The sequence below is a fragment of the Plasmopara halstedii genome (assembly GCF_900000015.1).
Source record: "Plasmopara halstedii genome assembly, contig: Scaffold_289, whole genome shotgun sequence".
In the NCBI taxonomy this organism is placed as follows: Eukaryota; Oomycota; class Peronosporomycetes; order Peronosporales; family Peronosporaceae; genus Plasmopara; species Plasmopara halstedii.
In genome coordinates, this window is record NW_020187210.1 from 449,407 (window position 1) to 470,180 (window position 20,774).

Consider the following 20,774-nt stretch of genomic DNA (forward strand, 5'->3'; position numbering starts at 1 on the left):
ACACGCATCGTTTGTACCATTTTTGACAAGTTTTTTTGTTTGGTAAGTCTGCGTTTTTCACAACGCGGTTGGGTCAGAACATCATTGTTTTGAAGAGATAAAGTTTCAAAATTTTGTGGAAACTGCTTAAACGATTACTTAAATGAACATACAAGGCCGATAGAAGGTAAGCACAAATATTTAGTATATAGGATGCCTCGCGAGTATTAAAACTCTCAAAAGTTTAAAGATCCCACAAATACATACTTCTTGGGTATGGGTCTCTTTTCATTACTGTAGGAATGCTCTACAGGATTCTGGCAATAGACTCTGTGAATTTACTTATTTATTAATACTTTACAAATATAGTAGTGTACAAGAAAAAAAATATTATTTCAACTAGACATAGATTAGATAATTATGAGACTCAGTAGTTCGGGAATTAGAACTTCAGTTCCAGTAATCATATTCTCTGAGTCCGCACGTCGGTCTTGGCCATCTATCTCAGACTTCTCCGAAACATGCGGAGTAAGCGCATTACAGTTCTCTTCTATCGTTTCCACGATTTGAGGAGTGAAGACATATTGCGAACCCTCGCGCCGGTCAGGAGAAGACGGGAAGGGCCGCGTCTTAGCAAGGCCCAACACCGCATAATTATGGAGAAGATCGAGCTACCAGCCGGCAAGAAGCCCTCCATGCGGAGCCTAGCGAGGGTGTGAAATCAAAACCATTAGTAACTTCTTGGCTGCAGCACAAGAAATTAGCCTTCGAGCGATTCACACGGAAGTCACAATGAGAAAAACAATATTTTGACTTGGGAAACCGCGGCACCAAACAAGGTTGCCGAGGAATATATAACAGTTTTTATCATTATATAATGCTCTATTGCGCTGCCACCCTCAATGACGGTACTTAAAACGGAACAAATCACGGAAGCAATGGCTGATTGTGAGAAATTCTTAGCGAATTCCTCGAACCGGAAATTACATACAACTGTAAACTATTCCTCTTCACGGCGAAGGCGGTGATTTTGAAAAGATACTCAGAGTTTGAAAGCATAAAAAATGAGGAGACTTTCAACCAAGTCGCGTCTATAAAGCGGACTAAACAGGTTTGTCTTTTTGCTTGATGCCTCGCAAGTCTGTTTTGTTGCTCTCGAAAGAATTCACTATCGATTGAGAAAAAAGCTCAAAAAGAGGTCGCAATGCAGCCGGACTGAGCCAGTTCCTGCAGCAATGATCGGGAAATCCAGCGCGCCAGCCTGCATATCTAGGCGGCAAAGGTCATTATTATATTTTGATTAAAAGAAGACATGGATTCATTTTGCTCTGCTTAACCAATGGTTTAAAGAGTTTCTTGGTCATTTGTTCGCTGCCAAATGGGCTGACCTGTGGTTTTTATTCTTGATAGTACACTTGGACGTTCACAACCTTTTGAGAAAGACGTGAAATGGGCTACACTAAATATTACATGAAGGTACATTAGCGTATCTTCAGTACGCATTGTGGAAATTTAAAAGAGAGTACAGTATAATGTTCCCAAATGCATACACAGCATCTTATATGAGGTTAAAAACATCTTGTGCGATAAAAAATGCTGGTTCTGACTTGGGGATCTGTATTGGTGGCGTAATTGTCTGTCGAAGAGGATGGCGTAAGCCAGTCTCTTCTTCTGGATATTTCTACAAAAATTGAAGCCCAAGCTTTTCGAAGTTCATGTTCCGTACTTCAAAGATCTCATTGACGCTGCGCTTCGGCCTAAATACACCCTTGGTTTTATGATCAGGAACCCAATGTTTTATTAGGACAACCACAAGAAGCCCTCGGGGTGTTTTTCATGTAGCTAGCAAGAATTAGCTTATTTTAATTCTGTCGCATATTTACATTCAAGGTCTTAAGTCGTTCATCTTCCTTCTAACCCGGATGTCCATCTCCCTCCACGTCGGGAATCGTATCCTCGATGCACAGGCGTGTGGGTTGTATTAGAGAAAATGTTGTGATCAGCGCCCTTTTACACTTGTAAGTACTTTGAGCGGTTTTTCAACGACAATCAGTTTTGGTTTGACGACGCTGCTGTTGAGCAGGTCACGCATTTCAGTCCAAGCTATACCCTTGTCCTTGAACAAGCGACATAGATGGAATTGGGATATAACTCGTTCCAACAGTATCGCTAACTGAGGTGTTGACGAATAAGATGTTTCCTCAACTCTCTGAGTGGATGGCACTCGAGCGAAAGCGAGAAGTCTTAGGAGAAGCTGCTGTAGTCCGTTTGCTACGGTCGTCTTCCTTGGATGATCAAAAGATTGCGGCCGTCAGTTCCATGCATCATGAGATTATGGAATCTTGGAAACAGGTCGCAACCCCCGTTTTTTCGTACAAAACAATGCCTCTGAAGTTAAAGGTGCATTTGTATTGTGGCGGAGAGAACGAGCCTGTCTCACGATAGTTTGTTGAGCTGGATGCAGCAAGCACTGCAAGACAACTGCGAGATCCCTCTCGGCAGGTGTTGTAAGCGATGTCCAATATTGCGAGCCGTGCGAAGAATTGATCGTATGGTAAACGTCTGGCCGATCTCAACTGCTTTTCAAGCTACTAAAATTTTGAGACCGAGCTAAAGAAGGTGATTGCACCGCCACTATTTGAGCTCTGTGCCATAGCCGAGTTCTTAAAGCTTCATCAGGGACGTTATGACCTCCAATCCTATACACAGCGTGCGCACTATTTGGTATTGAGCATTGTCGGCGAGCCAATTGACGTTTTAACGCAGGTTGTAATGTTCATGGCGATGATCCGATCCGTCACTATTTGTTCCGTAAGTGTCCCAGGACGTTGGATGATGCCATCAACCGTGCGAGGCAAGATGAGCTTTCAGCATCAAGCTCAGCCAAGATCATTGGCTTCTTACCAAGGCAAGCGCGCCGATCGACTGCTACAAGTGATAATCTAGCGCCGATGAACATCTCGTACATTTCCACGCCTGGAAATGTGCATCCTCTCAACGCTGGAAAGTGTTTCCGGAGTGGGAAGGCGGGTCATATTTCTCGGAATTGCAGAGTGTCATTGACGAATTGACAACAGGCACAGGGTTGTCGTTCGGATAACAATAGACGCTATAAAGGGCGTCGGTTCTAACGCACACAACGGCCAAAGAAGGGAACAAACAATAGGGCGAAAATATCTACAGGACCCGAGATGAGTACTTCGGATGCTGTGGATACACAGAACTCTGGCCCAACGTGCATGATGCATATGCGGTTTCCACTATGAGTGATAGTAGCGTCAGGCAGAGTGCGATCGTATTGTCCAAAACGTCCTTGTAGATGATTTGTGAAAACACTACGAGCTTTGATTGACACTGGTGCGTCGAACAACTTTGTTTGAGCGCAATTTATGACTGGGCATGGTGTCAGCCTGCCTAATGTATAGAGAGACACAATCATTCGTTAAGCGATTACTTTAGAATAAACATGCCACAGCAAGTCATTCGCATGGCATCAAAGTTGAGTATTTCCAAGATGAAGACGGGTATATCCTAATCTACCTTGATGATTAGCTCGATATCATCCAAGATATGTCTTGGTTTGTATCGTCACCAGCCTAGCAGTAACGGGATGGATATGAAGATCGTTCAGCGCCAATTCGAGTTGCATGACGACGAACGAAATGGTATGGTCGTATGCATCTGATAAGAAGTCGCAGGTGTCCATGTGATATTGCCGTGTGCAATACCCCCCGTGTTCTCAAGCACAATAAGACGAAAGTAATGACACTGACTGGAGGTGTAATAGAAAAAAACAGTCTTCTAAGCCATTGAAATGGAAGTCATGGTCGTTGGTAGAATGAAGAATAGTGGGATCAGGGGCAAAGACCAATCCCGAGATAGTTATAAGAAGGCCACCACGAGGAGCATCCCGTCAAGTATTTCGCGTGCCCCCGATCAAGGCACAAGGTTTATTGATGAAGGAACAGATCATGAGCAAGATAATTGAAGTGAATTTGGAAACGTTGTGGCCTACTACAAAGAAGGTGGCATAGATATTATCGATCACTTAAATTGAATTATGCCAAGTTTATTATTTAACTTGCCGTTGATGAGCAAAAAGAGGCTGAAGTGTAGCCTGGCGAGAGGCAAAACTTGCAAATCCGTGCGATCGTCGAAAAAGCTATCAACGATTACAACAAGTTGGGGAAGTACTTGCTGCAAAGACGCGGAAGGATGGTCTGATTAGCAGTTGTGGGACGTCATAAGGACAAACCACATGTATGAACTTGTCAGTAAATAGGTGCTATATTTTCAGACAAGGCGTCGGACAAATTGACATCTGAAATAGGCATTCGTCATGAGACTAGAATACTTCCTGGTTCGAAATATGGTATCACACGGCAGAGGCCGTTACCAAAAACAACATGTCTTTGCGATTGACGAGCTCTGTAGCAGCTACAGAAGGCTGGTCATCTGCGTGAGAGCAAGTCTCCGCATTGTAGTACAAACTTTTGCGTTAATAATTTTACAGGTTGGCGCATTGTTAACGTTTTCAATCATTTAAACGATGCACCAAACCTGCCCCGACTCCGATTCAACGATAGATTATGATCCTTGATGGAATGATTGGCAGCACGATCGATTCAAAAAATATGGTTTCTATCATATTCGAATGCGCGGAAACGATAGTCAGTACCCGCAGTGATATTCTGTGGGAATAGTTTGTGATGCAACAAGGCTCGAAGAACGCTCCCGCGCCTGCCAACAAGATGATCTTCTTCGTCCATTGATACAATTTGCACCAAGTTGTTTTGACAATATACTTGTATATATTAAGATCACCGAAAAGATGTCTGTCATCTTCGGTAAGTCCTTCAAATTATGCGAGAAAATCTTTACGCTAACTTGATAAATTGCATTTTGATTGAACTAGATATCTCCGTTCCCGGCTACTTTGAGCGCAAGAATGGCGTTCAAGTAAGTCCGACGAAAACTAAGACTATCAATGATTGGTCTGCGCCAAATAATTATTGACAGTTAAGACTTTGGCCAACTATTCGTAAAAATACACGCGCAAATATGCTGCGTTGGCGCAACCCCTAACGACTCTCTTAAAAAGGAGCGTTGATTGGGAATGGTCAAATGATCACCACGTGGTATTTGCTAAACTGAAGAAGAGCTTGAATCAAGCTCCTGTTCTTGCAATTGCAAACCACGATAAAACTTTTCATGTGTTCTGCGATGCAAGCGATTTTGCCATTGTTTGTGCGTTGATGCCGCACGATGATGAGAATCGAGAGGGCGTTGTTTTATATCAGTTGCGACAACTCCACTCGCGGACCGGAACTATCTAGTACTTGAAAAAGCGCTTCTAGCAATTAGGTATGCTTTATTGATTATCGTGAATACTTGCTTAGAGAGGCGCTTTGCGATCTATACAGATCATGCCACACTGTGTACGGCAGTAAAGGGTCTTCATTTATCGCAAAGAATGGAACGATGGTTTTCCATTTTTGCGGAGTACCACTTTCTTGTATACTACAAGCCAGGCAAAACGTAAATCTTAGCCGAGGCGCTGTCAAAACGTCCAGACTGTGATCCAAAGTAATGTGCACGAGGCATGTCGACAATGCGAAGGTGTCTAGACGATCAGAGCGCAAGCAACGACTACTATGTACGAAGAAATTGCCGAAGGATACAAGTCTGTTGAGATATGTCAGGATTTGTTTAGGTATTTCAAGAATCCTTCCGACAAAGCACTGCAAGGTCTTCCGTCTCGCACATGATCGTGTATTCACCGATTAGGTCTACACGATGGATTGTTGTTATATGCAATTAAACACGGGGATACAGCAAGGGTTGTTGTATCAAATGACGAAGGTTCGTGTCATCTTGTATTATATGAGTGCTATGATAGCCCTTAAGGTGGTCATTTCAGAACTGATAAACGTTTCTCAGTCATTCATGGGGTGACTTTCGCCCACACTTATATAAGCGAGTGCGCAAGTATATGAAGATGTGTGAGATTAGCCAGCGAGTGAAACTACTTACGCCCCATTTTGATCGCTGACATTGGCGACAGATAGCGGGAATTCTGTGAGTATGGACCTCATATCCTGACTTCCGCATGATGCGCATGGACACGGTGGATACCTGTGTTAGCGAAATTCATCTTGCGTCTGTTCTGGATAAGATCTATGCCGAGAAAACAGCTAAGGTCTTTTTAAACGTTGTTACATTCCTTGGAAACAGTCAAGGTCTTTGTAAACGTTGTTCCACTTGCATGTTCTTCCAGTTGAGATCGCGTTGGACCGTGACACCCGTTTCACGTCGAAGTTTTGGCATGCACTGTTTGAGCGATTGAACACCAAAATCTAGGTCAACAGTTGCACAACCCGAAATGGACATTCAGATAAAGCATGTGAGTCAAGTTCTTGTGGAGGTACTGCGTACTCAAGCCGCGTCGCTCAAACTCTCTCTCTCTCTTGCAGAGTTTGCGTTGTACACACCACGCATGTCTCGACAGGCCATTCGCCATTTTATGTGAACCATGGTATTCATCCTAAAGTACCTGTTTACATAATAGTGATACGTCTACCTTCAGTGGGGAGGAATCATGTCTATATAGCCACCGTCAGACCTGAATGCTGTCAGAGAGCAAATTGCGAATTTAACTCAACGTGCCGTCTAGACCACATGATAAATCGTGAGGAGCAGCACGTCCATGACTTTTTGGGAAGAGGTGAGCCGTTTTACACCTTGTTCGGGACGCCTGCAAAAAGTCCAAGCTAACAAAAGCGAAAGGAAGAACAAGAAGGTATATAAGGTCAATATTTTTGTACTACTTAGCACATCTGCCTAAACATGCAGTGTTCAACTTGGGAAGCAGAATGTTTTTTCGCGAAGATTCGTTTAAACGTTCAAGATGTTGAAATACAATGGTGATGCATATGCATTACCCATAAATAAATAAAATATCAAACTGTTCATGAAGCTTCATCATTTGTCGACGAAGAGCAACAAACTATACACCGTGGAGATTCTTCTCGGGGTACATGCGTCGGAGAGCATCAAAGAATAGCTCTGTTACTGATTCCAACGCTTGTAGGCGAGACTGGCACTCACCACGGAGTGCCTCAAAAACAGAGATTGCTTCTTTAACAGAGCCCAACAGGTGTTCGTAAGCCACATCATGCAAATTTTTGTCCTTCCGGAGTCGAACAACTTCATCATGAACCTATTAAAGGCGTTGCCTAAAAAAGACTCCAAAGCCGAGCATTGGGTGGAAAATTCAGTCAGAACGTCGGGTTTTGAGTTGTGCTCGGTAACAAGGTTTAAGTGGTTCTCGCAGCGATCTACACGCGTCGAGAAACGATGCTGCAACGCCTCAATTTACCCCAATGAGCCATCTTCTACTGGCAGAGTCGCTCAATCGTTTTCAATCTCAACCTCACCTATGCGTTTAGACTCTCGTGGAGACAAGAGAAGAAAAGAAGCGTCATTGGGCGCTTGAGACGATTGTCGAACACGAGGATTGATCGACTCGTCGTTGGGAAAGATGCACGCAAGTCATCAATCTTTTTTAGAATTTGGTATCCATCGGACTCGGACCCGAGAGAACATCGTCAGGCCTCAACGTTCGAAAGATTCGACGTGGTTCGCAGTTACGAGAATTGCTTGTAGTGTTGCTTAAGATATCCAGAGCTTGGCCAAGCTCGGTCGTGACCAGGAGTCCTGCCAGCGCCGATTTGGAAAGGCAGACGCCCCATCTTATTCTCGTTCTCAAGGCGAATAAATGTCCACCAAGAGTCAACCATAGATACAATGGGTTGAGTAGGATCATCATAATTGTTAATTTGACGGCCGCGAAAGCAGCATTCCATGTGTCCCATTTCGGTTGAGCATAAATAAAAGGTAATCGTTTTTTTGCCGTTTAAGGGAAGAACTTTCTTCAGTGTTGACTAGCTCACTAGATAGCTTTATTGTTGATCGAAAATTGGACTGCCTCAAAAAGTCTGTAAAAGTATTCAACTAATTCTGACCTCAAGGAGGGGATGATGTAATGGGCTATGTTAGCGGTACATCATTGTAGCTTCTGGATGGATTGTGACAGTTTATAAAAAAGTACAGTATGGTGTTTTTAAATGCATACGCAAAATCTAATATGAAGTTGCAAACATTTTATGCAATAAAATACGGGTTCTTACCTGGGGTCTGGTTTGTTGGCGTGACCAACGTGGCCGTGTCTCTCAAAGTAGGTGGCGTAAGCCAGTCCCTTCTTCTGGACACTTTTCACGAAAGGTGAAGTTTCGCTTTTCGAAGGTCATGCTCCAAGATCTTGTAAAAATTGAAGCTGCGCTTCAGCACTTGATATGAATTAGGAAACCACGATTTTATTGGTAAAACCGAAAGAAGCCCTTGGATTGTTTTTCACTTGGAACTATTAACTCCATTTAATTCAATTGCAAATTTGCCTGAAAGGCCTGATTTCATTCTTTTATCATCCATGTTTGGACTGTACTTCAAGTACTTTTCAAGGAACATCGCACACGTCGATTGTATTCATTGAAAGGAGGTGAAACTGCGCTATCAAAAAATTTGTTCTTGTTCATAAACTTGGCGCGTCTATGCAATGGATTTGAACGTAAGGAAATCACAAAAAGCCTACACTGTGAGGTCATGGCAAAAGCTCACTCTAACTTCGCGATATCCTGTCTGGTCTTGTGTATCTTCTTTAAAGAATGCGATTGGTACCATACAGCCAATCTTCAATGTGTCTGGTGGCGACTTCTCTCTACAAACGAGTAGAAAGTGTTGCTAGTCACCTACACGGCTCTAGCCTTATTCCGTCATATATCTGGTTCTAATGTTTAGGTATCATCTCTTCAAATGTGATCATCAATAGAAGTATGATCAGATGGCACACAGTTGTCGTGATTTTCTGTGACGTTGCTTAAGTTCGTATCACTTTTCGCGTCATACTTGACATCATTTGAGGGGTCACAAAACCCATAGATACGTCGCAAAGCTCGGGAGAAAGACAAGTATCATAATTTGCTGCTTTCTGTTGCTCAGCTGCCTTGCTAGCACATTGTTCATCGCACGGCTTTGCGTGCGTTTGCGGAGGCACCGTAAACTTACCTAGGTATCCGCAGGATCTGATACGTCGTCTGTTGTAATAATCAGATCAGAATTCTCTTAAGTCAGAGTTTTGTTTGTCATAATCAAAAGCTTTTATCCAGACAGAGTAAATCCAAAATCGTGTCATTGGCTATAACTTTCGAAACTGCTTGCTGTGTAATATCTTTTGCCGTTAGTATGCTACTGTATTGCGCATTCTATGAAGTCTGGCCTTACACCAAAACTCGCAATTCTGAAAATTTCTAAGTTTGGGTCAACATATTGCACGAAGATTTCGTGAATTAAATTTCTTACAATTCCTTTGTCATTATGTTTCCAAGGAGTAGACGAGCTTGGCTTTTGAAAAAGCGTTGGCGACTGTGTCTTGGATTTGTACAAAATTACCACTTCTTCGATCTACTGTACACCAGATTACAGTCTATCTGCAGCAAGTTTTCGCAATCTACTTCGCAGCCTTGCGACGGCTATTGGTTTTGTTCAGGTGTTTTCACGACGACACATTGAGTATGTGGGTGAGTTAAGTGCGCACGATGCTCAAATTTCAAGCAGACAACTAGTGGTACATTACATTGGATTACAGGGATTCTACACAAAGAAATACGTTTACGTTGAATTGATGAATAAGGCGGTCCGGGTGGGCTTCCCGTTTAAGGACAACTACGAAGTGGAGTCTAATTCAAGTGCTCATACCATGATTGTTGGACAAGATAGAAATATTTGAGATACATAATGTTTATTGAGCGACAATTCGGATATCATTTGTGGTTTGTAATAGAAGTATGTTATTCTCAGCTGCTTTCGGCTTATCAACAGTGACTTTTGATATTGTAGATTACGACCAAAACGTCTTGTCCTAGCCACTGCCGACGGTGCAACTGTGGATTCACTCTTCAATGGGACAAGACCAAAATGAGAAGGCCTTTCTAAGATTCGGCATTGCGCTTCTTGGTCACTGTCAATTTACCAAGACACGGCATTTCCTGTAGAACAATTTGCTACTTGAAACACAATGCAGTTGAACTGAAAACTCGCCATGTTCATAGCTCTAAGAACTATTATAGTTTTCTTAACACCACGATAAGCACGAGTCCGTGCAGCTTTGACTATCAAACGTAAAACTCAGATCGTGCTAATATTTATTTATTTCTGCAGTATAGAACCATCCCGTTTTAACCGGCGTCTCAGTGTGTGATTTCTTTTCAATCCTATTATAAAGTTTATTGGGTTGTTGTCGTGGCAGCACAATTTGGCATCAAGTAGCACTGTCACAAAGTAGCGTTTCTAATTTCTTTTAGGAAGTACTTTTCCAGATACTTTGCAATAGCTTCTTCAGCTTCTACCAGTTAGTTCCCGTATAAAACCAAGATTGTCTTGCGCTAGTTCCCGTATAAAACCAAGACTGTCTTGCGCTTACATGTATTAGCGTTTTTTTCCTTGTAAGAACGAAAGATCATTTAATACCGAAGACTGGATCACCGTCGTTTTCCAAACTTGCGGCATTTGCTATTTAGGCACATGCGGATATACGTCTCACTTTTTTTTTGTCATGTTGACTGTAATATGAGTCATTAAATACGACAATCAAGTAAACTACGACCATAATCACATTTGCAAATATTGAACTATCTTGACTTTTATATATTTGGTACAACTGTATTTCTTAGATGGTCAGTACTGGGATATTTATGAATCCACCGAGTTAAGCGCAGTATTAATTTAAAAAGAATCGATTATAAACATATTTAATCTTAGAAAAGCAGAACGAACTAATAGTGTGAAGCTGTCAATTCCGCCCCTGTGTGGAGCGCACGATCCCAAACTCCGAGTATTTGTCAATACAGACCATGAGAGTCAAGCCTCTTCTGTGCAAAGTTCACGGCAATGTCGTTGCAATTGTCATCGTTGGCACGTACAGGGTTAGAATCTATTCTGTGCGTTAATTTACCAAGATATATGCGTTTTAGAAGCAATAGGTTGGGGAAGGCCTGAAGAGTACGGCAGTGCTGTAATAAGAGAACAGTTTTAAAGCCAAAGTTTGGACAGTCTTATCAATTCTGATTGTGTTAGTAATCACTTTTGATTGTAGTACTGCTCATATACATAGAAGAAACGTCGTGCAATCAACAAGTAGGTTACATTTTTTATAAAGAAACAGGGCAGAAATCCAGTTTGTTGTATCCAGTAGCGTGACAGACAAGGCATCTATCATTTAGTTAAAATCTAGTGGAATTAACATCTTTCAAAAAATTTATGGGAAAAATCAGGCTTAGATATATGTTGCTATTTGCCCACCACCGCTCACCAGGCATGACATCCTTTACCCATTACTTTGTCTTGCATACTCTGTAACTTCGATTTAAGCGAAGAGTGAGAATATCACTACATTTTTAAACGATGAAAATCATTTTTGTGCACACAAGTAATGCAAAAACCTGATTAGCAGATAATATATATTTTTATTGCCCGCAGCAGATCACTATCGCCAGCATTTCTCATAGCACCTGCTTCCACCGCATCTTAAAACTTTCTCAATATGAGCCTGATCGAAACCTCTTTCGTGCGGCGCCTTATTGCTGCTGTGATTTTACTTGTCAACGCTGGATGTCAACGCATATGCTGCTGAATCAGCAGCATATGCGTTGACATCCAGCGCTACAAATGTGGACGATGGTGATCATTATGGGGATAGTAACGATCGAAAACAAGCAGCTCTATCACATGAAAAAGTGATACGTGACGAAGAGAGGGTATCCAGCGCTACAAATTCGATTGTTTCAAGCATCAGAAATAGCCGCCTGAGTTTGCCGTCCGTAGCAATGAAAGTTCAAGACAAATTTCCACATTACTCCTCAGACCTACCCACGGAAGATATCATACAGTTGCTTAAAGCAAGGAACTTCCCTTTTAATTCGATGGAGGCTAGCATGCAATTATCGGGGACAAAGGGGTTTAAGAAAAGCTACGTGGTTCAGGTCACAGCGAAGGGCCTGCTCAATCCGGGGCTACTCAACGCCAAATTGCCCCACTTCTCTGAGGTAGCGACTAAAACCGTAAAAAAAGTTAAGAAGTTATTGAAAGCAGACTGGGACGCCTTTTGGGACGAATGTCTGCCAGTATGGATTGAACTGGGCTTTTCTCGCGATCATGTAAATGCAATACTGCGTGACGCTAACTACCGCGACGAAGATGTGTCTTATGTTTTGGCTAAATACGACAAACTCTGGTATATAACGAAGATGGAGTCAAAGCTAAGAATCTTGCCCCCCGACTTTGATGCCGCATCACTTCCCTATAATTTTATCATTTCAGAAGACATTCGTGCCGCCGAATTGATCATTAGCGCAATCAATATACAGAGGCTAGAGCTGCGCCTGGGTCCGTTTGATTTAGCTTCCTTCACAGCCGAATGGACGTATCTTCTGAAAAATTGGGTTAAGCGCAACTACTCTAGAGAGCGAGTGCAATTAACCCTTGAATATGCTGGTATAAACGAAGAAGACATCGCAGAAGTTGTGGGCATCTATGACAATCTCGTGTCAACTACGAAAGCCGAACCAAAGGCGACTTTGTCCCTTCCGGGCGAAACTCACGCACGAGAGTTGTCTAGCGTTATCACAAGCTACGACATAAGTGCTGCTAAAAAACTTGCTGGTCATGCAAACAGTGGAGACCAGACTTCAGACCCACCTTTCATCGCGTCAAACTGGAAGCAACTCTTTACAAACTGGATTATTCGTCACTTTACCCAAGAACAGGTGGAAACAGCACTTCGTCGCGCTGGACTAGATAAAAATGAATTGCCGCTCGTCATGACAACTTACAACAAGCTCATTAACAGGAACGACCGTGGTTTCGCACAAATCAATGCTCAAGAAATTGAGCTTGTGAAAGACAAAAAGATTGATAATGCCGGTATCATAAACCTGTTGGCCAATTGGGAACGGTTTGGAATTTCTCGCATTAATGTGATCAATGCACTGGAACAAGCAGGGTGGAGTAAATTGAAGATGCTGAAAGTTTTGTCCTCTTATGACAAACTCATAAACTAATCAAGCATAATGCTACGAATTACCTTGTCGATATTATCATTGTCTTAAATCCTTATCGAAAATAAATTTTGCACGTAAACTTGATTTAGAGTAAGGTTACAAGAATGATTCGTGCCCTAGACATCGCTGTTATTTGTTAAAGGAATGGTACCAGTGGACATGTGTGATGGTGCTCTTTTGAGATGCTTTAAGGCTTATGGATAAAAATTAATGTTCGTGTGATCATACGCCTCAGTATGATGCGCGTTCACAGGACTTCCGATGGATTTTTGGGGTGTGATATGGGTTTGAGGATCAACATAGAACAAACGTATGAATCTCCAAATCCACTTCACGTGCAGAAACCGAAATACCCGCTCACTGGATGTGTGGATGTTCCTTATGTTTTTGAAGCTATGTATTGTTTAGAATCCTGCTAATAATAAAAGCCTATCTTCACAACCCTCGTAACACAATCGAGATTGTATTGGTATCTTTGCCAATATCGGGCAACAAATCAAATCTATTCCTTCATCAATTATGCCACGATTTCCAGCTTTACAATGTGATTGAGCACATAAGCTGATGCTCCTTACGCCATGATGCTATCCATCGTCTCTGTGCAGCTGTTACGTGATGATGTATGCGTGACAGCAACCGATGTGAAAGATGTCGACACTTGTTGGGTATGCTGGTGTGTATTGCTGCAACCAGAGTTCATATAATGTCAAATCACAATTAACAATCTTACTGTTATCTACCATTTCGAGGAATAGCTATGCGATGGATGCAAGACAAGCAAACAGACGGTGAATCGTTCTAGGCTCGATTGCTTAAGAAGACCCACGTGTACTCCAGACCGATCACACGAATGTATGGGCAGATGAAAATGGTTTCAAGGGGTGGCGCACGGTTTGTGCTAGCGTTCGTAAATTATATATACGCTCTGTGGTGGTGTACTTGGCAAAGGCCTAGTGTTAGGAAATCAGTAAACTGAAAGAATTTTACAAAACCGTTCGGGAAGACGTCAAAAATGCCTATTGGTTGGAGTTTATGAACAGGATGGTTGCCGAGACCTGTGCAAAGGCAATCAGCGCACAGTAGTGTACAGTCCTTAACAGGACGGATTGGCAGAACAGATGAGCTCATCGGAAAAGTGTGAAGTATGCTGCTCTACAGTGGCATATTTTCTAATAAGCGGGCGGAAGCAGTCAGCACGGCGGTATACATCATCAATTGCTCGAATGACATGGCGAACTTGGACTTCATACCCCATGAGCTGACCTTCAGGCAAAAGCCAGAACCAGAGCTGGGACATCCACGCGTGTTCGGATTATAAGGATACACGCATGTTGATAACGCAAAGAGACAAAACTCGATTATAAGTGTTTCCGGTGTATGTTGCTCGGATATGCAGAAGTTACCTAAGGGTAGCGCGTTTTTGACATGGAGCATTTCAACAACTTGGTGACGCGGTTGGTACAGCTCGATTAGCGTTTAGTGGGCAGCATCTACAGCCCAACTTTACCACATCATTAGACGATCATCTTTGTGACCAATCATGATACTGACACGGACATCAAGATCAGTGGCCGAAAGCGACCTGCTACAGACGAACACATGGAAAACGTCGAAAGCAAGGATCTCGATACTTCATGAAATGAGTTGAGACTGAGTCAGAGCAAGTGGTCGCACTGCATAAGCTGCCATCGCCTCCTTGTCTGAGCAACAACAACCATCACTTTGACAGCTTACCACTCTAAACCACAAGATATGAACAAAGACAAGGTTGTTTCCCATGCGGAGACTGGTCGGACAAGACAGACTGAAAGAGTCTGTGTTTCTTCTTGAGATTAGTTTGGAGGTGAAAAAGAGTGGAACCTCATTAAGTCTGAAACGAGCCAAATCGACAAGGTAAGACTTTTGCAGGCGCTTTGCTGGATTATGTTGCTTGTGTTGACGAGATGAATAATGCGCCGTTAACATGCCATCAAGTGATGCGCAGTGACGATATTCATTTAAGTGGGTGACGGTGATGAATGCTGAGCTCAAAGCTTACGCAGAGAATGACTCGTTGACGCTTGTACTGAAGCAAGTTGTTGTCCGGCCAATCGGATGTAGATATACGTTTTCGAGGAGCAACGATATATGGGCAAGGTGTGCTTGACTCGTCGCAAAAAGTTTTAGCAGAGGTTTGGTGTCGACGTTTTGAGATATACTCGACCGTCGCAAACATGAATTTTATCCGAGCTTTGCTGACATTGATCTTCGCTAATGGACCCACAACGAAACAGTTTAAAGCGGGTATAGTGTTCTTAAACAGCTATCTTAAGAAGCAAATTTTCGTGGAGGTATTGCTTATACCGCAACGTCTGGACAAGACGTGGGGCAGGCTGCTAGCGCATAGAGCAGATGTACTAAGAGCAACAATGGCAGCTACGTCCACGTATGCTTGTACGTCGTTGACATGATCATTGCCACCAAGATGAACACTATTTACGAGAAAGGGATTGAGAGCAACCAACTTTATTTAAATTTACACCGCAACGGCATCACACAGATGACCAGTCAGTATGGGTTCATGAACGACGATGTGAGCATGCTCAACCAATAAAAAGCTAAGACTGTGCTTAGCCTATGTGACGTGAGATCACAGCAATCCAAAACACAATTACCAACGACGGACGGTGACGAGGCGGAGATGCAGTCAAAATCGTACAGGTCGCTGGCTGGGTGTTTTGCTGAATGATACAACGCGTAAATGTCCTGATATCGCGTGTGTGGTTACATAGCGTTCTCGGTTTCAGTAGAATTCGGATCAACAGCACTGAAGCCATATGGGTACTCTGCTACCTTAATGCGGCAAGAGACTGCGGATCACCTATAACGACAGCGCTAGCAAAGTGCACATCGCAGCTTAGACACAGATTGGGAAGCAAGATTGACGACAAACGCTTAGTGTCCGGAACCACGGTGCTAATTGGTGGTGCATCAGGGATCTTGAAGTCCAAGTATTAGCGAATGGTGACGCTAAGATCGTCAGAGGTGAAGTACATGGCTCGTAGCCTTTGTACACAAGAAGTGCTATGGGTATGTACAATCCCGAAGGACCTCGGTCACAAACAAGTCAGAGCTACTGTAGCCATCGAACTTGATGCAACGCAACTATCAACACCTGGACCAAGAACGTCGAATTCCACCACCTCTTTACTAGAATCTGTGGCCTGGAATATCACCTTCAACTGGACACACCAGTCTAACAGCGGATTTAGCTAGACGAGTGATGAAGCGAGCATACTAATTTTAATCTTTGCTGTGACGTGCAAATGCTTTTTTAAACGTTATTCTTTTTGGCACCAAATACTACATTGTATTAAAAAAAAAGATTTTTAAGTGCACGGAAATAGGCAAGCTTACTATTTTTGATCAGTACGCATGGGATACAGAGATGAAGTCGTGCTACGTAAATTTCACAAGGTTTTGCTTGGTAAATCAGTCAGATAGTGATGTGAGAACGAGACTGTAAGTATTTTTATATTCTCTGAGCTGAGCGTTATCATATTTTGGTGAGTCAAGTTGTCCAAAATATGTCATGACACATAAGATTTATCTTTCACAAAAACGAGGAGGCAAGATCAAGTTTGTAAAAGGCTCAGCTGCGATGAATCGTGAATCATCTGGAGTAGAAAAATCCAGACCAGCATCTTGATCATCTATTTCGTATTGCTGTATATCGACGGCGTTTGACTAGTGAAGCGCGTCGGAATACGTACCTCTGATCTGAGGAGTTTTCACTTCTATCGCTCGTATCAGACGCTCTGGAGTGTAGGGACGCTTGACCCACTCTGTCAATAGATACTTCCTCCCATCAACCGGCATTTCAGAACCTAAACGGAGTCGAGGAGGGTCAACTTGTGCCCTGTATGCAATTATTTTGGCAACACGGACGTCTAGTTTGGTACGCAATTAAGGAGAAAGAAATGTGCTTTTGAAGAATCCGGTCAAAATACTCAAATGTCATTTATGGGCACGTGTGTCGTATTAATTCATAAGGTTCCATACCATCAATCCTTCGAAGTGTGCTTTTATTATTACTAGTTCCACCTCATTGCGATCAAGTCCAGATAAAATTAATATCCGGAAGTGAAGTTTTTAAATGGCAACTCTGATTCAATGTCGCATTTATCTTTTCAAAGCTCTAAAATGGAGAGGAGAGTTATCCAATGATGCGAACCCGACATGAGCTTGATTTCTGGAAAGAGCCTCCCAATATGTTTTCTCCGTGCCTTCGAGCGCTTACAGAGTCCAAAACACTATCTGCTTGTTGCCAGTGCTCTTGAAGTACTATGAGTTTCAATAATGTAGAATACATATCACCATCTTGGTGCTACGCGGGTGGTAGCTTGTTGCTGGTCAGGGATACTAAAGAGGCTTGACAACCTGATATCCTAATTCACTGGTGTAGTCGACAAAGCGAATTGGAGAAGTGGGTCGCTGGTTGAAGACAGAGCTCTACTAAACGCCACCCTCTCTTCGTCACCAATTACTTCTATTTGTGCTTTTGGATCTTACATCCTTAGTTGGCGATGTGTTGCATCCTGTTAATTGTTGGGTCGAGGTGGAGAGCGTTATCAGGACTTCGACGAGGATAACAATAGCAACAAGAAGATGCAGCACGAAAGAGAAATCTGGTACCCGCATAGTGATTGAGATGAAATTTGTTGCGAAAATGATTTGTGTGTATGATTGGGCGGGTTGGAAATGGAAGTTATAATCAACAACAATCCACGATGTATGCCGTACTCACTGTTCTGCAGATTGGTCAAGATAGAAGTTCGAGGCAAAGATTCAGAAGAAATTTGATATCTACAACAGTAATGTGACGTCGAACATTATTGTATGCGCTGTTGTCACAAAATTTGTTGTATACCACTGTCGTTGCTCCGCATCTATGCGGAAATGGCAGTGTGCTTGAATTGCTCAAAAAGTGACTGGGACCGTTTAGGATAATAAACACTGGATCTCAGAATTTCATTTTTCACTCAAATATTTTAAGTATGGCAAATGATTTTGAACTTAGAAATTATCGTCGTCTAGGCCATTAAAATATTGGTCGAATCCAAATGCCTACCCATCCTTCTTCAGCAAAGTTGCAGTTTTGAACTATCGTGTATAATGTGTCGACGAAACGAATATTGATTAAGTCTCTATGAATATTAGGTGCTCACAGTTCTTTCAATGCTTTGCTTAAAATTTCCGTTCTGCCAGTGTAAATTTGTTTGTTATAGCTTCAGTGGTGGTCTTGCTTTATTGAGCTCTTGAAGAGTTGATGGTTACGTTTTAAAAACAACAGACACTATTATCGTTCGTATTCTGAGCAGCAATACTAGCATGCAGACATCTCAACCAAAACTTGACGAGGTTTCCTTTTTACAAGTGAGCAATCTAAAAACAAGTTTGTCAAAATATGACATGACACATTAAATCTCTTCATCGTCTAGAACAAAACGAAGCGTCGAAACTACCTAGTCACGAGCAAGATTGAGAAAAGTCAAGTTTGCAAAAGGCTCAGCTGTGATTAATTGAAAATCATCTGGAATAGAACATAGCCATACCAGTAACTTGATCAGGGATTTCGCATTACTAAGTATCAACGGCAATTGAATAGTGAAGCGCGTTGTTTGCAGAAAACGGAACACTTAGCTCTGATTAAGCTTGTTATAAAAGCCCAGTATTATCACCCCTCGTAAAAATGTGGCATTTGGCAACTATGATGGCTTTCAAACGGGTTGACTGTGCTTTGTATGCATTAAATTTGACAAACGCAATTGAGTAGAAGTGATGGACTCCTGGAGTATTGGGTCACAGTAGGCAAAATGGTAGTTTAGACACGACTGTATTGTATTGATTCAATAAGTTTGGTACATTTAATCCAGCTGTATTACCACTTATTAAAGGAGACATCTTTTTTGATTTTGCTCTTTAATCTTTGAGCGTTAGAGCGGGAAGAAGAGCTGTTTCAATATAAATGTGGTTTTGGCTGGGGGGGGCAACTTGCGAACATAAGGCTTCGACAAGGATTTTTAGGCTGAGGCGGGCAACATGGTATCAATGCTCTGTTTCACCAAGCGAGTATTAGCGATTAAACAGTCCAAAAAATTATTAATCGCTCGTTGTGTTTCTCATTGATAATACGATCTTGGAGCTGCGAGGGATGTACTGAAGTAATTGTTTGTTGCTGGCCAGAAATATTGGGAGATGTGACAGCTCGGTATCCCTTTTCATTGATCTGGTCGACAAGCTGAATCGGAGAAGTGGGTCGCTGATTGGAGACAGACCTTTACGAAACGCCACCATCTCTTCGTCACCGATCATTTCTTTTTGGTGCTTGGGAATCTTGCGTATTTATTGGCGATCGGTTGCATCCGTTTATTACTTTGAAGAGTTTAAGTCGAGGTGGAAAGCGCTGCAAAACGTCGACGATTAGAAGCATAGTAGCAAGAAGTTGCAGCATGAAGGAGAAATATGGTACGCGCATAGTGATTGAGATGGAACTTGCGATAGATAACCATCCTTGATCATCCATCCTAGCCAATATGTAGCGCGTTCGCATTCTATGGCGTCGTGCTCTTAAGCGCTAATCACATTTCCTTGACCTCAATATAACTCGGTGCCTACTTGGACCTGACAATTTCCGCGAGATATCTGTAGGTGTTGGCTCTTGTGTGAGCTCGACTCTTTGAATCTCCCGGCTATATGATATGTAAGGACGCAAGGCTTGTACATTTGGAGCACCACCAGCTTAACCACAAATATCGCAGCGATGATCAGCAGCATCTAGCGCACTCGAAGAAGTATATGTTAACAAACTCTTTATGCAAGCTCTACATCTAATGCGATTTTCACTGTTCATAATTTGATATGTACTGTTTCACAGAATAAATTCGGGTGTACACGAAAGCTTATCGCACTTTATATCATCAATATTACAGCCGTTATCGATTCTGGAAATGGGGCAGCTGGTATCCTGGCTAGGGTCAGTTCCACCATAAATGGTAGATCAAAGCACTTGTGCTTTACAGAGCAAAATATAAAGCGGTCTATTGAGTTAAAAGTCTTCTAGCTAATAAGTCTACATGGCCTGGTACGAGAGTCTATTCTAGAGCCTTGACAAATTTGTTAACTAGTTGCAAACTTTCGGCGACCATCATTCTCTGTAACATGCAAGTTACAGTTACATTCGACACACAATCAGCAGCGGGGCTGCCGTTCCTTAGCGCTTAAGGAAGCATAATCTAGGTCACCGACCTTTCGTTTCTTACTGAAACCAATACGAGTGTAGCGAATCGCAATCCGATACCTGTTCAAATCCAAAACTATTTTTATTCATTTCCAGCTGCGGCTAACCGCCTACCGCACTTCACAAAATAAAAGCCACTCAAAAAGATCACCTTTTTCTGATTTTCGTTCACCTCTTAACATTAAGGTGATTTTTGTTTAACAAAAAAATCACCACATGGGTAATGATCAAACAAAAAATCACCACGGAGTCCGCACTCTAGTTTGGCATCATGAAGAGATTTCTTCTATCGAATCCTGCGAATCAGAAGTGGGTGGACGCCCAAGAACGCAGGAAACGCGGGC

General features: G+C 42.4%; 2 protein-coding genes across 2 annotated transcripts; both read left to right on the plus strand.

The window, feature by feature from the left end:
• Nucleotides 1-12,014: 12,014 nt before the first annotated feature.
• Nucleotides 12,015-13,151, plus strand: PHALS_05377 (uncharacterized protein; the record flags this gene model as incomplete). The annotated part of the gene is made up of 1 exon (XM_024722941.1): nt 12,015-13,151. The coding sequence occupies one exon, from the start codon at nt 12,015-12,017 to the stop codon at nt 13,149-13,151; it is 1,137 nt and encodes a 378-aa protein (XP_024573967.1).
• A 6,735-nt stretch (nt 13,152-19,886) lies between these two features.
• On the plus strand, nt 19,887-20,182 carry PHALS_05378 (uncharacterized protein; the record flags this gene model as incomplete). Its single annotated transcript, XM_024722942.1, has 2 exons — nt 19,887-19,984; nt 20,068-20,182. 2 exons carry the CDS (start codon nt 19,887-19,889, stop codon nt 20,180-20,182), a joined length of 213 nt encoding a protein of 70 aa, XP_024573968.1.
• Between the last annotated feature and the right edge of the window lie 592 nt (nt 20,183-20,774).